At 45.6% G+C, this 14421-nt stretch overlaps 1 protein-coding gene across 1 annotated transcript in view; it reads left to right on the top strand.

The window, feature by feature from the left end:
• LOC306928769 (rap guanine nucleotide exchange factor 6-like) overlaps positions 1-12219 on the top strand; it is a gene marked incomplete at its 5' end in the record, with an annotated part of 97359 nt that extends 85140 nt beyond the window's left edge. The window contains 4 exons of the mRNA XM_079509041.1: positions 2637-2929; positions 4116-4466; positions 6604-7233; positions 7524-12219. Of these exons, the coding sequence (XP_079365167.1) occupies positions 2637-2929; positions 4116-4466; positions 6604-7233; positions 7524-7546 (1297 nt within the window). The 3' untranslated portion in view covers positions 7547-12219. The remainder of the gene's footprint in view (positions 1-2636; positions 2930-4115; positions 4467-6603; positions 7234-7523) is intronic.
• Between the last annotated feature and the right edge of the window lie 2202 nt (positions 12220-14421).

Here is a 14421-nt window from a genome sequence, read left to right as displayed (position 1 = left end):
TGTCCCGATCAACTGAAAGTAGGGATGTCCCGATCAAACTGAAAGTAGGGATGTCCCGATCAAACTGAAAGTAGGGATGTCCCGATCAACTGAAAGTAGGGATGTCCCGATCAAACTGAAAGTAGGGATGTCCCGATCAAACTGAAAGTAGGGATGTCCCGATCAACTGAAAGTAGGGATGTCCCGATCAAACTGAAAGTAGGGATGTCCCGATCAACTGAAAGTAGGGATGTCCCGATCAAACTGAAAGTAGGGATGTCCCGATCAACTGAAAGTTTTCCCAATCCGATATTTATATTTATAACACTTATGCCATATCACAATAGTACAATATCTTTATAGAACACTTATGCCATATCACAATAGTACAATATCTTTATAGAACACTTATGCCATATCACAATAGTACAATATCTTTATAGAACACTTATGCCATATCACAATAGTACAATATCCAAATCCATATAATATTGATACTATGATGATTTTTGCTCCCGATCCGATTCCGATCATTTGAAATTGACGTGATCGTCCCTGATTTCCGATCATGTGAATGGATCGGGACAACCCTAGCCGAAAGGAACCAGCGAGGGCAAAGATGCTCAAATTCCATCTGTGGAACGAAGCAGTATATTAATCATCACCAAGGAAAACCTCTATTATATTTAGTAAACCTGAGTTGTCTCTGTACTTGGTCCGCTCCTTTTCCTCCCTCTACACCAAATCTCGTCAACGAAAATAGCTGATCTGCAAGCTCGATACGTTTAATTCAGCACACCTGTATCTGCAAGGTGGTCTCACTGTAACGGCATCAAACGGCGTCATCAGCAATCTGCACTGCTTCTAAACGCACGCACGCACGCACGCACGCACGCACGCACGCACGCACGCACGCACGCACGCACGCACGCACGCACGCACGCACGCGTGGGGGGGGATGATTATCCAATCTGAATATCAGATTGGATAATCGCACGCACGCACGCACGCACGCACACACGCACGCACACACACACACAAACACACAAACACACACAAAACAATTCCCAATGCTCCATGGACAACATAAGGACCCAGCTACGAGACACAAACTCATTCCAACACCTAACCAACCCCCCCCCCCCCACCCCAATTTTCTCTCCCAGCTGGGTTCCAATTATGTCCTTTCCTCATTAAAGCCCCCAGAGCAGGAGTCGTAAACGCAGCAGGATTTTTATTAGCGTCCCTCGTTGACTCTGCGCCATCTTCCCCTCTGCAGTAGCACACAGTCTATCTGTCTTGTCTTATTTATTTATTTGTCTGTTTATTTATTTATTTACGCGGACAGCTTTTTAATCTGGCCGAGTAAACAACAGGCTTATTTATTGTGCTGTGTGTGTTTATTGTTCTTCCATGATGGGGCTGCTCCGTCCTCGTAAAGGGGAACCATAAACCATCGCCAGGCTGCAATAATCTGTCTGTTCCTCGGCTGTTATGTCCCCATGTTATATGGCGTCCACCTGTTTATGAAATATGGTTTGTTTCATTGAGTGGCCATTTTTTTCTTCTTCTTCTTCTCCCCCTCAGTAAAACTGTGGCAGTGAATCAAACTGTTTGCGTTCATGAAAAGCAGGCGAGGAGCGAGAAAAAGTTTTATTGCCGGACGTAGTGATAAATCACACGGCGAAACTGATCCCTAACAAGCTTCCCATGTACCGGATTTCGGGAGAGAAGGGACTTGGTCGTACAAAACGGAAACGGCTGTGACTGAAGCCTCATTTATACTCCAGCGTAGAAAACCATAGTTTATTCAATCTGATATTCAGATTGGATAATCATCCCCCCCCCCCCCCCCCCCCCAACGAGCGACACTGTGGTACAATGCATAATGTCATACATACAATAAATGAGGCTTTAAGCGTCTCAATCGACCTCCGTTTCACAGTGAAATAAAGCAGTTGGGTTGTTGGAGATCGTCCGGGGACTCACACCGTTCATTTATCTAAAAGGGGAGAACAACCTGAAGGTTGTCTGGAGACAAGCGGCTTGGATTTGACACTGAACTCTGCTCTGTTTTCATTTGTCTTCCTGCATGTCGTGTTTTTTGTCGGTGCGTGTGCTGTGGATGTGCCTTTGCTACAGTATCACCTCTTTTACCTGGTTCACCTCTGTCATAGCCTCTCCCTCTCTCTCTCTCTCTCTCTCTCTCTCTCATATTATATATATATATATATATATATATTTATATATGTAACGTATATGTACTCATCCCCATGTCACTTCTCTTGACTCATAGTTAGCGTTGTGTAATGACCTCTCAATAACTTACTCACACTTGTGACTTTGGTTCATGTATTATACACTGTGTGTGTGTGTGTGTGTGTGTGTGTGTGTGTGTGTGTGTGTGTGTGTGTGTGTGTGTGTGTGTGTGTGTGTGTGTGTGTGTGTGTGTGTGTGTGTGTGTGTGTGTGTGTGTGTGTGTGTGTGTGTGTGTGTGTGTGTGTGTGTGCGCGCGTGCGTGCGTGCGTGCGTGCGTGCACTAGAATACCATTGATCTCATCAGAATCATGGCCTCCGTCCCGCTCTTCCTCGCCACAGTACGTTTCCTAAATGGTAATCTGTAACCCTTCATTTCCACCGTCTTTCTGCCTCCATAGTTGGTCGTCATCGTCGTCGGTCCGGGGCGGCTGCAGCGTGATGTCGCGCGGCTCCACCTTCGCCTCCTCCCTCTCCACGGAGGAGCTGACTCCTTCCGACATGCACGCGTCGGACGCGCTGGACTCCGTGGCCATGGACAGCGGGCGCGGCAGCTGGACCTCCTGCTCCTCCAACTCGCACGACTCCTTCCAGAGCCTCCCGCCGCTCTCCTCGTCCTGCCGCCCGTGGGACCACGGCGTGCATGCCGGTGCCGTGCACCCGCTCGTCGCAGCACACGCCGCAGCACACCAAGGTTATTATAGAAAACTAAAATGAAAAAATTGTTAACTAAACTAAACTAAAAAAAGAAAAACGATAACTACAGTAACTGAAACTTCATCGTGCAAAACTAACTACGACTAACTGAAATGATAGACAAAATGCCCTTAGTTTTCGTTTTTGTCCATTTCCATTTGTCCATTTGTCTAAAACTAACACTAAAACTAATAAAAACTGAACTAAAAAACTAAGCATTGTCCCAAAAATAAAAACTAAATAAAAACTAGCAAACCCGCTCTAAAAAACGAACTAAAATTAACTGAATTAGAAAGAAAATAAGTCAAACCTAACTAAAAATATAGCTGCAAGCAGCGATAAGGCGGGACCAAGAGAGTTGACAGTACCCGGATTTGAACACACAACCTTGTGGTCCGAAGGTGAGAGCTCTACCGACTGAGCTATGCAGACACACTTGACTCATTCTAAACAGTAACATCATCCAGCAATTTTGGTAACAACTGTCCTGGTCTTTATCCATTACTACAGTGTGTTTTCACGTACAACTTCTCTTTGTACGCTTTCAGTGCTATTTGGCATGACCCTCTACCATACTGTACAGTTGCAAAAGCATATGACGCTGCATGTATGTATTAGGGACAAAAGAAGAATGTTCACAAACCAGCAATTTTCATTGGCTCATAAAAACTTCATTTTTTGACTTAAAAGAAATGTACTACGATTATTTGTCCGTATAGGTCCAAAGTTCACGTGTAGACGTTTTCGTGCATTTTGATCAAAGATCCTGGGAGGAGATACATTTTAACTGTTTTTCATATCATTCAAAATGGCGGGTGATCTAAAGGTCAGAGGTCAAAAGTCAGAACACGAAAGTTGCATGAGGAGACACATGTGTATCAAAGTGTCATTGCCAACGGTCAAACGGTTCATGAGATATGCACGTTCAAAGTTTGCATTTTCAATTGAGTGCTATAGCGCCACCATTTGGCCAATCGTCATGGGCTTCGCATAGTCACCGTTTGGCATGGCCCTCTACCATGTTGACAAGTTTCGCGAAAACCGACGGTTGAGCCAGAACAGCTATTTTTGGCAGAAGGAGAAGAAGAAAACACAAAAACAATAAGTGACCAAAGTCACTGTGTGACTTCTTGGTCCCTTAACTAAACTATAATGAAAAACCCCAAACTATTCTAACCTTGCAGCACACCTGGGAGGAGGCTTCAGGCACACGCAGCTGAGCGGGCCCATCCAGGAAGTGGACGGCGGCGCCGGCACTGCCGCGCTGATGCGGACGACCTCCTCGACGTCCAACGACGGGCGCCACACGACCACGGTGGACGGCGGCGGCTCGCTGTCGCGGCAGAGCTGGGCGTCGTCCGGCTCGCTGTCGGACACCTACGAGGGGAGCTACGGGACGATAAAGCGCCGCAACGCCTCGGAGACCTCCGCCGCCTCGCCCACAGCCAACAGCCACGAGGACGGAGGAGGGCAGAGCGCGGACGCAGCAGCAGCCTACAAAACAGTGACGTCGAGCACTGAGAAGGGCCTGATAGGTGAGGGGCCGGGGGCGCCAGTGTAGGGGGTCTCCCCCTGCAAAAGCAGTGTGTAACATGGTGTTTCCATTTCATCTCAGTGTTTAGTGTTCAGTGTGACATGATGTGTGTCTCTGTGTGCACACATGGCTGTGGTAGAGTAAAGGTCGTTACACAGCAGGGGCGTGACAAGTAAACTGTGGCGATTTCGAAACTATTCATAAAACTATTCATACAGGTTGATGACTTTTGTGGTGAAAAATCTACCTTTTGGTGACTAAATGTTTCTTACTACTAATCGCATTCTGTGCAGATGTACCCATAACACAAACGGATACAAACAAAACATCCTGTGTGTAAGGACCTTAATCCATTGAGACCTGGAACGCATCCATGTCACGTTAGCGTTTAACCACATTAACCATTAACCCATTTTGGGGCGGGAACCCCTTTTGGTGTTTTAAACATTGTTATAATTTAGCTATTGAAAAATAGCAGATCTACAAGCTCATAGCGCGCCACCGAGTGGCGCGCTATGAACTTGTAGGTCTGCTATTTTTGAAAAATCGTTAAAATGTGCCTCAAATCTTTCCGAAAATTGTCATGATTTAGAAAACTTTTTTTTTTAAATTTCGACGTCAGGCCTGAATGGGTTAAAGATGCAGCAAAACGTTGTTTATGCTGCATCAACACCATGCAAAGCATCGTTGGCTACAAAACCGATATATACAATATATTTTCGTCAAGTGACACTTATTGTACGACCGAGCCGTGTCTCTTCTCTCGTGTTGTGAGGGGTCATTTTAGACAGGAAACACTCACATCAAAGTAGATTCACCATTTATTGCAACAAATGGTATACAGTTAAACGTGGCGTTAAAGGCGCCGCACTCTGGGAGATATGCTCTGAATTTTGTCGAAGCAGCACGCCAAGCAAATATCTGAGAGCAATATCAAAACCCCCATGGGTACAAGAACAGCACATATCAAGACAGTTAATGAGATTAACTTCAATCATGCAAACAAAGCATACAACTTGAACGCATTTTAAGGTTAAAGCCATGAATCAGATTAGAGTTATATCAACATTGAATTCTAGATTACTTTATCAATATTGAATTCTTGTTTACTTAGAGCCATGCACACTCAAATTCCAGTTCAACATCCAGTTGAAACACACGTTTGAGCAATACCTAAGCAATACGTTGACATTCATGTTTAGTATTTGAGCCTATAAGGCAGACTTGAGATCAAAAGGTGGAGGCTGGGGTGGAGGAGGCAAGCTTTGGCAGCAGCCGCGCGGCAGCTGCCTGTGATCGAAGAAGCAGCTGTAGTGATCAGAAGCCGTATTTAAAGGAAGGCTCTGCTAAGAGCGTGAGTTCTGATTGGAGTATGAATGAGTGACGTAATGATCAGCTGAGATGTGAACGAGAATAGAAACTGACTGACGGCTGATTACAGCCTCAGCATGCGACTCACGTGTCCCTGCTCTGCTTCATTTGGTTTAGGCTTGAATTATCTCACTACTGTCGCGTTCTGCTTGAATTATCTCACTACTGTCGCGTTCTACTGTTTGTGACATTGGGAAATGTCTTTCCAGTAAATGGAGGACAAATGTCACGACTTAGTTAGTTCATAATTTATTCATCAAACCTTTCCAGGGTTTTTCCTCTGGCTGGGTATTATTTGTTGGTAAAGGTAAAACTATGTTTTAGAACATCCACAAAATGGCTACGGGGGCGGTTATATTCATTTAGACAACAAATGAAAACCACACACACGGTTGTCTGCTAGTTTGTGGCCTTTTTAATGCACATTTTGTGCGTCGGACTAAGGGTATACGCCAGTGTTTTTGTCTGTCTGTTTCTGCTGCGGCCATCCATCCCTCGTTGCATTGTCTTTATTTCTAGCGTTATTATTGTTATTATTTGACACGTTCTCGTGAATACATACATATACATGGTCCACGTGTCATGTTTGTGAAACATCACATTGATTTATTTTCTTCCGTTTTTTTGTTTCTCACCCCCCCCCCACCACCACCACTCCTTTACCAAATCCCCTATTTCAACACCCTTCTCTCACTCCACCTCCTCCTCAACCCCGTTTTGTCCCTCACTCCTTCACTTTCCAAACGCTGTCCGTCCCGTCTGTCCAGTGTACTGTATCACCTCGCCCGCCAAGGACGAGCGTTACAGAGCCCCTCCTCCCACTCCTCCAGGCTACCAGGGGCTGGCTCTGGGCGACCTGGGCCTCACAGACGGAGTAGTATTGGCGTCAACAGCGGCGGCGGCGGCGGCGGTGGGAGCAGGTGGAGGAGGAGGAGGTGTTCCCAGGCCGCCTCACCTCCGACCGCCGGACTACAGCGTGGCCATGCAGAGGAGCAAGCTGCTGCAGAGCCCGGCCGCGGCCGGAGGGCTGGCGGAGGCTCGGAGGCTGCAGGCCTCCGGCAGCGGAAACCAACACCACCCCCAACAACACCATAACCACCACCAACACCACACTCACCACCATCACCTCCACCACGAGGTCCGCGGCGCCACGCCACCAGGCACCGCGCAGGCGCCGCAGGGCCCCTCGCGGCCACCAGGCACCGCGCAGGCGCCGCAGGGCCCCTCGCGGCCGCCAGGCGCTACGCAGGCGCAGCAGGGACCCTCGCGGCCGACAGGCGCTACGCAGGCACAGCAGGGACCCTCGCGGCCGCCAGGCTCTACGCAGGCGCAGCAGGGTCCCTCGCGGCCGCCCAGCGTGTGCCTGCCGTCGCCGCAGCCGGCCGATAGCGAGGATGGTATGTACGCGCGCATGTGTGTGTGTGTGTCTGTGTGTGTCTATACTGTCTGTCAGCCACTGTTTAGGATCTTGGGGTCTTCTTTTTTTAATGTGTCTCCAGGATAGCAAAACAGCCAATGAAATACACATTGGAAGAAGAACACAATCACATTTTCCGCAATTAATAGATTATTACGCAATGTGCAAGGTGTGCGAGTGTGTAACGATTTTACAGAACGCAACAATTTGACTGTGTGGATGCGTTTTGCTTCCTCCTAAAGATAATATATTTCTGTTCTTGTCTTTCAGACGAACAGGTGTCAGCGGTGTAGAGATAGTGGTGTCACACACACTCGGACGGACGTGCACTGTGGACGATAACGCCGCGCGGGAGGGGCCCCGGAACCCAGCTAACAGCCTGCTGCCATCCATCCTTCAGAGAGCACACTTATCCCAGGCCCCTCCCACATTGTGTGACGACATCACCATGGACCCATAATGCACCTGTGCACCGAATCATGAACGCGACCGCCTCTCACCTCACAGGACTACAATCATGTCCTTAAAACAAAAGAAAGAAAAAAAAAAAACATTTTAAAAGGACGACAGGAAAAAAAAAAGGATTTTAGAAACTTTTTTAAAAGAAACTCTCAAACGAGAACGGAGCTGCGCGTCGTGAATCAAGGGACAGGAAGAGAACGCAGGACTCGTAAAAGAAGCAATCGTTCTGGAGGTTGTACAGATGACAATGACGGCGCACGATCGCGGCGGCTCGCGAGAAGCACTCGACCTCCGCGGAAACGGAAACCCATCACCTCGTACCTCCATTTTTGCGCTCCACGCTCTCTTTGTCTAGAGGCATTTTACATCCTTTCTACAGTGTCAGTGTGTTCTACTGTGCTAACATTTTTGTAACGTTTATTTTTATCGCAACTCTTTAGCTTTAAGCCGTCTGCTGCAGAGAGGTTAGCTTGGAGAAGACCCAGGCCAGGACAGGACAGAGAGGTTAGCTTGGAGAAGACCCAGGCCAGGACAGGACAGAGAGGTTAGCTTGGAGAAGACCCAGGCCAGGACAGGACAGAGAGGTTAGCTTGGAGAAGACCCAGGCCAGGACAGGACAGAGAGGTTAGCTTGGAGAAGACCCAGGCCAGGACAGGACAAAGAGACACAAAGGGACAGAAGTCAATATTAGGAAATTTGGCTAATGGGTTTGTTTCCTCCTCTCTATTGTTGGGTCCGTCGACAGATAGAGTTGTGGCTTTAAACAATGGCAGATTAAAATGAGACAATGGGGGGTAACATGTTTTGAGCTGATCAATACAAGCCTGTATTGTCTTATATTGAGTCATTTTTTAAACAATACAGACCGAAATGAATCGCACATGGTTTGAATGAAGCGACTTTAGTTTCATGTCCCCGGAATGACAGTATTGCCCTTTATTCCTCGTGTTCGAGTTGAGGACAGTCCTCACGAGTCGAGAGAGACCCTCACACATGACGCGTGCGTGTGTGTGTGGTTGCGTGCGTGCGTCTCTTATCGCTCGTTCAAACTAAACGCGGGGTGTTTTAGAGGCATGCAGCCTCCTGTCTGTTCTATAAAAGAATCTGTATTATAACTTGTTTTTAATGAGCTGATGAACAAATGCTTGCCGCTTTCTTGTACAGTAAAAAAGGGTGTCGTTATTTTATTGCCGTAGCTGTAATCAAACAATAACTTAGCAGTTTATGCACACATACGCGCATGCATGCATGTGCACGCGCACACACACACACACACACACACACACACACACACACGCACACGCACACACCAAGACGTTGGTGTGCTGTACACAGTGGAATGCCTCCCTCAGTAGTAAAACAGTGTTTACACGTACGCTTGCACATTTTGTTTACAGGTTTTTATTAGACGAGCAGTTGTCTATGAAATTACAAGCAGAAATGTAAATATGACGTTCCGGGTTAATTTGACCTCGTGAATTTGTTTTATACAGTAGGAGTAGTTTGTGGACGCAGCGTTAAACAACACTTTTATTTAGTTTTGTTTTTTTGTTTTACGACAGTACGCGTTTTGCAGCGTACCTCTCTTTCATCTCACCCGCATCACGCCAGCTCAGCTTCCCTTCTCGTTACAAAAGACCAGATGGGAACGACAGGCAGCACAAGACCAGCGGTCGCTCCTAGTCGAGGGGTCTAATGTATTTGACTGTCTGGCTCGCATCACTCATCCCTGTTCACCTTAACCCATTTAGGCCTGACGTCGAAATTTAAAGAATGTCTTCTAAATTCTGACAGTTTTCGGAAATACCTATGTTTCTGTATCAGTGGTGCTCAATATTTCATGTCAAGGACCCCAAAAATTATATGTAATTGGCCACCGACCGTTGTTCAAAGTTCAGAGTCATAAAACCTAAAAGAAATGAAATTATAAATGAAAATTAATGTCATGAAACCTTTAACATTGACTGCCAAATGGAGCTACATTCACGACCGGGTGGTTCTTCAAAGGTTAGTGAAAAACCCTGGCAGGGAAACAATGTTTCTGATCGAAAACATCGGCGATAAATTAAAACAATGGGTCCACTTTGACGTAGAATTAGGGCTGGGCAATAAAGGATTGGATATCACAATAAATACCTTTATTGATATTGTGCCGATGGCATCGTATTGTGATAATATCAATTTAAAAAAAAAATCCCCACAAAAAGTGATTATATAGCGACTAGTGAAAATGCGATGTGATGCGTTAACTTGTAGATCGGTTATTTGTGAAAAAAGGTTGCAACATTTTTAAAGTGTAAAATATAAGGCTGAGTGATTAAAACCAGAAAAGAAGACAGCACAATATTGCCAAATCCAAATCCCAGTGGATATCTGGTCTTGATGTATTGCCCAGACCTAAGAATATAGTTGTCTGATTTGAATGTAAAGACAGTTTAGTCCATTCAGAGTAACGTGCAGCTCTCATGGGGTTGGATGTGTTCATTACTAGACAGCAGGGATGGAAAACTGGAAAATGGCGCTCATCACTTCTCCTTCTGCTGTCTCTCTGTCATGCTTCTTTTTCATTTTTTTCTTTTTTGCCATACAAAAACTTGAAATTATTAATGGTAATATATACAGTGCATATATATATATATGAATTTATACATATATTTTTGGTTTTGTTGCTTTCCATGGATTAATGTTAATTGATCGTGTATAGATGAAAAAAGAGAGCCCTCTATAAAGACTATTTTTTAATATTTTTTGTTGTAATGAGAAATCCGAGGTTGTGATCGCCCCACTTTCTGTCCGTGGGCAGGAGTCTTTAAAGGAATTTAGTTTTTTTGCTGTCTTTGTCGTCGGTCGCTAACCGATGAAGCGCCCTGTTCCCCTACTCCCCCTATTTTCTATTTTATTTTTTGGATGCCATTTATTCACTTTGTACACGTAATTGCTGCTGTGCATGGAGATTTGACCGCTATGGAAGTTTATAGGCACGACATTGGGATCAACCTAGCATTTTGACTGACCCTATCCTCAACTCTCAGCACACAAGTCAAGCCCAAAGGCCCTTTTCAATAACAAGTTTTATCCTTTCCTTGTATCGGGAGTTCAAGCCTTTGCCGTTCATGCGATCTGACTGTTACTCAGATGTGAATGACTGACACGAGTATCCAGATGCCGTTCAGTCGTTGGAATTGAGCAGAACACACTAAAATCCTCAGTGTTAACTTAAAGCTTCAATCTGGGACTTATTTTAATGAGTGAAACGTTATTTTGTCTGTATGGTAGAGTATGTTATTAGACACTAGTACATTTGCAGTGGTTGGAGGTGGTCTCTCTACTCTTCCATTGAGAGAGGTAGGACACGTAATCACGTACTGTACTGCCTAAGCCTCGTAAGCGCAATATCTCCCCCGGCTGAACAGAAATGCTGCTTTGAATGTGCGACAGATGTTTGGTCTCCCCCAAATAGCCTTGGGAACCAGTGGTTCCTGAGCCATGTGGGCCATAGGGCAGCAGCCTATCTCCTGTTTCCATAGCATAAGGCAGCTTGATGTACATGGGACACCCCCTGGACATGACGCTAGCACGTCCCTGGGACTTAATTACCCCCAATCCAACCCTTGATGCTGAGTGCCAAGCAGGCAGACATTGGGTGCCAAATGCATACGTCTTTGATATGACTCGACGACGACCAGGGATTGATCACCGGCCTTCCAGTCTTAGGGCAGACACTGATGGAGGAGCTGTGAGTGTACTACTGTAATGGGGTCACTGTTGAGGAGCACTACTTAAGCAGGAAGGGACAGAGTTGACTTAATCAGAGGCTGTGTTTTTCCTTGTGCGTAGCGTAGATGAGCATCTGCTGTCCCCCTCCCCCAAGGACACTGCTGGTCCCCAAAGCACTGCTGGTCCCCAAACCACTGCTGGTCCCCAAACCACTGGACCACCTAGCCCGGTGATTTGCTGCCGGCCTCTTGAGGACACCGCTATTCCCAGTGCATCTTGGGAAGGCCTTCTGTGTTCGTTCCCCCTGGTTATGGAGTCCCTGTTCAGGCGCGAGTCAGTGTAGCATGTCAGTTTGCCGACGGGCCACCTCAGTGGCGTTGCTGGGGTACCTCAGGGACACACGGGTCAGGTAGACGGTTCAAACATGAGAGGGGCTAGACCTTACAAGCCAGAGCAGATGTGCTGTCATGACAGAGGTTCTCTCTTTGGTTGATTAGATCGATGCACAACAGGTGTGTGTAGTCACAACCAGCTCAGAGTCTAATTAGTCAACCGTGTCGGGCAACTAATGTCAGAAATCCAAACCGGCTTTTCTGCATTATCTCTGCTCTGAACCAGGAATAGAATAGTGTGTAATCAACCGTTGTATGTCCAGTACTGTATGTACTATGTATGTAACACAACTTGAATCTATCCATATTTATGAGTGAAGAGCACACAGGTGGCTGATAGCTATGTTTACTCCACTGTGAACTCTGAGGATTTACGATTAGGAACCCTCACAAAAAACATGCAGCAATCCTGGTCTCTATACTGCCTCCACCTGGTCAGCTGGGGTGCCTGCATGGAGGGGAAAGGAACTGGTTGGAATAACGTGTTCCTTAACTTCCTTCCATGCACTACATCCAACCGGGGGAAACTCCCCCCCTGTCAGGTGAACAGAAGCGGCTTGGACTCCTCATGCATAGGAGGAAGCATAAGGTCACTCCGTTGCTTGCGCCCAGGATTACATTATAGTAGACACTGGGTGAAAAAAATGGGTTGCAAAAATTGTGGGATAAAAATGTAGGAAAGGAAGAAAAAAACACTGAGGATTTTATTGTGAAGAAGAACAATGTGTTTCATATGTTCTCTCACTCTGTCTCTCTCTCTCCCTCACTCAACCATGAACACCATCACTGTGCATCTTGAGCTGTTTTCTTGTCCTTCCACTTCATTTAAACCTATTTAAACAGCAGTTTAAATCCAAGTTCATAACCCACTAACATGCTCCACACGTTTCCCCCTCCTTGATGCCAATTGAACCCCTGCAGTTTTCAAACGGAATGCTTCAGAATCAAAGCGAGGGCTTCCTCGTCAAAAACATGAAGTGCACATATATTTTTTTTTTTTTTTTTTAAGGTTTTGTCCTTTTATTTTTGCACAACAGTATTCTTCAAACCAGTATTATGTTCTGCTGTCTTGAATGCGGAGCTGATGCCAAACAGTGGCTCTGAACCCAGTGGAACCCAGAGGAACCCAACTGCCCCTTACTCCCTCCCTCCAAGGAGATCGGATCGGATATTTTGGGCTAATGTCCCCCCGGAATATGAATGCCATCATGCATGGCAGGGTATTCTTGACCGAGGGAAGCCACCCAAGAACTACATTTTCAATTAAATCGGTCTTAATTGACTATACTGATCTCATCACTGTAATTTTCAGTAATGCGGGTGGAAATTCATTGTGGTGGACTTCCTCTGCGTTGGACTCTACACTGGGGACCCTATTCCTCAGAAAGCTACACTGTCAAATGGTTGTATTTGGTCTCCCTGCTCTTCTATCTCCCAACACGCTATTGACACTCTTTAACTCTTATTTATGTTTTTAATTCCAATCAGTACAGCACACTCCTCATGGGTACCTGTGTATAGATGGAGTAAACATGCCCATAAGAAACTTTATGGCACTAGAAACACAAAACGTGTGTTTGAACTTGAGAACACACTCCAGATTCTAGGGCAGCTTGTGGGAGAATGTCTTTCTTTTCTTGTTCTTTGTTTTGTTTCTTCTTTTAAGCCACAGTGGCTTTTTGTGTAAAGTGACCCAGAATGCAACAGGAGAGACGTGGAATGTGTTCACGTAAAGCGCAAACATCCCTCTGAATTCAAGCAGAACTGCTCGGTATATACTATAAGCTTGACTGTAGCGATTGAACTGCACACCTGTCTCTTACAAAAAGAGCTATTACTTTGGTGTCGTCGGCTTAAGGTTGCTTTCGTCTTACACTTCTCATAGCTATTGTAACTTATGTCTTTTAGAAAGACAACATGATTTTGCTCGTATGCTTTTTATGTATTTTTACCAGTGATTGTAAATAGTTGTTATATTTTTGTTTAAGAGAATGTTTAAAAGAACAAAAAAAGGAAAAATATGTTTTATTTCTCCGAGTCTACTGATATGAATTTGGACAATGAATAAACTATTAAACAGGTGTTTTGTGTCGATCTATTTCTGATGTCTGACTGGTTAGGTAAGCGTATATATTAGGCCTACGTATTAGTTACTTAAAAAATCCCTAATTTTTTTACAATTATGTTTCACCTCTGTTTTCTGGACTGGTTGGGACAGTGTGCCTTCTGAGTAAAGGGGGTAAAACTAGAGATGGATGGCTCCCCACACACTGGCTCCCAAGTGTAACCTTTAGATGAAAACACAAAGCACAGTACCACTGGTGGTCTGTTGAACTTAAAAATACACTACTGTAGGAGTGTAGGTGTCTGTCTGTCTGTCTGTCTGTCCAAAATGGTCAAGCACTGCCACAATACCAAACTACTGATGGATATCCCTTTGTCCTGACTGGCTGAGGGGGTAGGTGACTATCCCTGTGTCCTGACCGGCTGAGGGGGTAGGTGACTTTTTAACACTGAATGTATTGAAAGATGTGTCAGACTTTGTAAATGTCACCAATTGCAACTCTATCGAGCTGGTCTCCTTTAGAACATGTCAT

This window comes from Electrona antarctica, assembly GCF_951216825.1.
Source record: "Electrona antarctica genome assembly, chromosome: 8".
NCBI lineage: Eukaryota > Metazoa > Chordata > Actinopteri > Myctophiformes > Myctophidae > Electrona > Electrona antarctica.
This window is presented reverse-complemented; position numbering and strand designations above follow the sequence as displayed.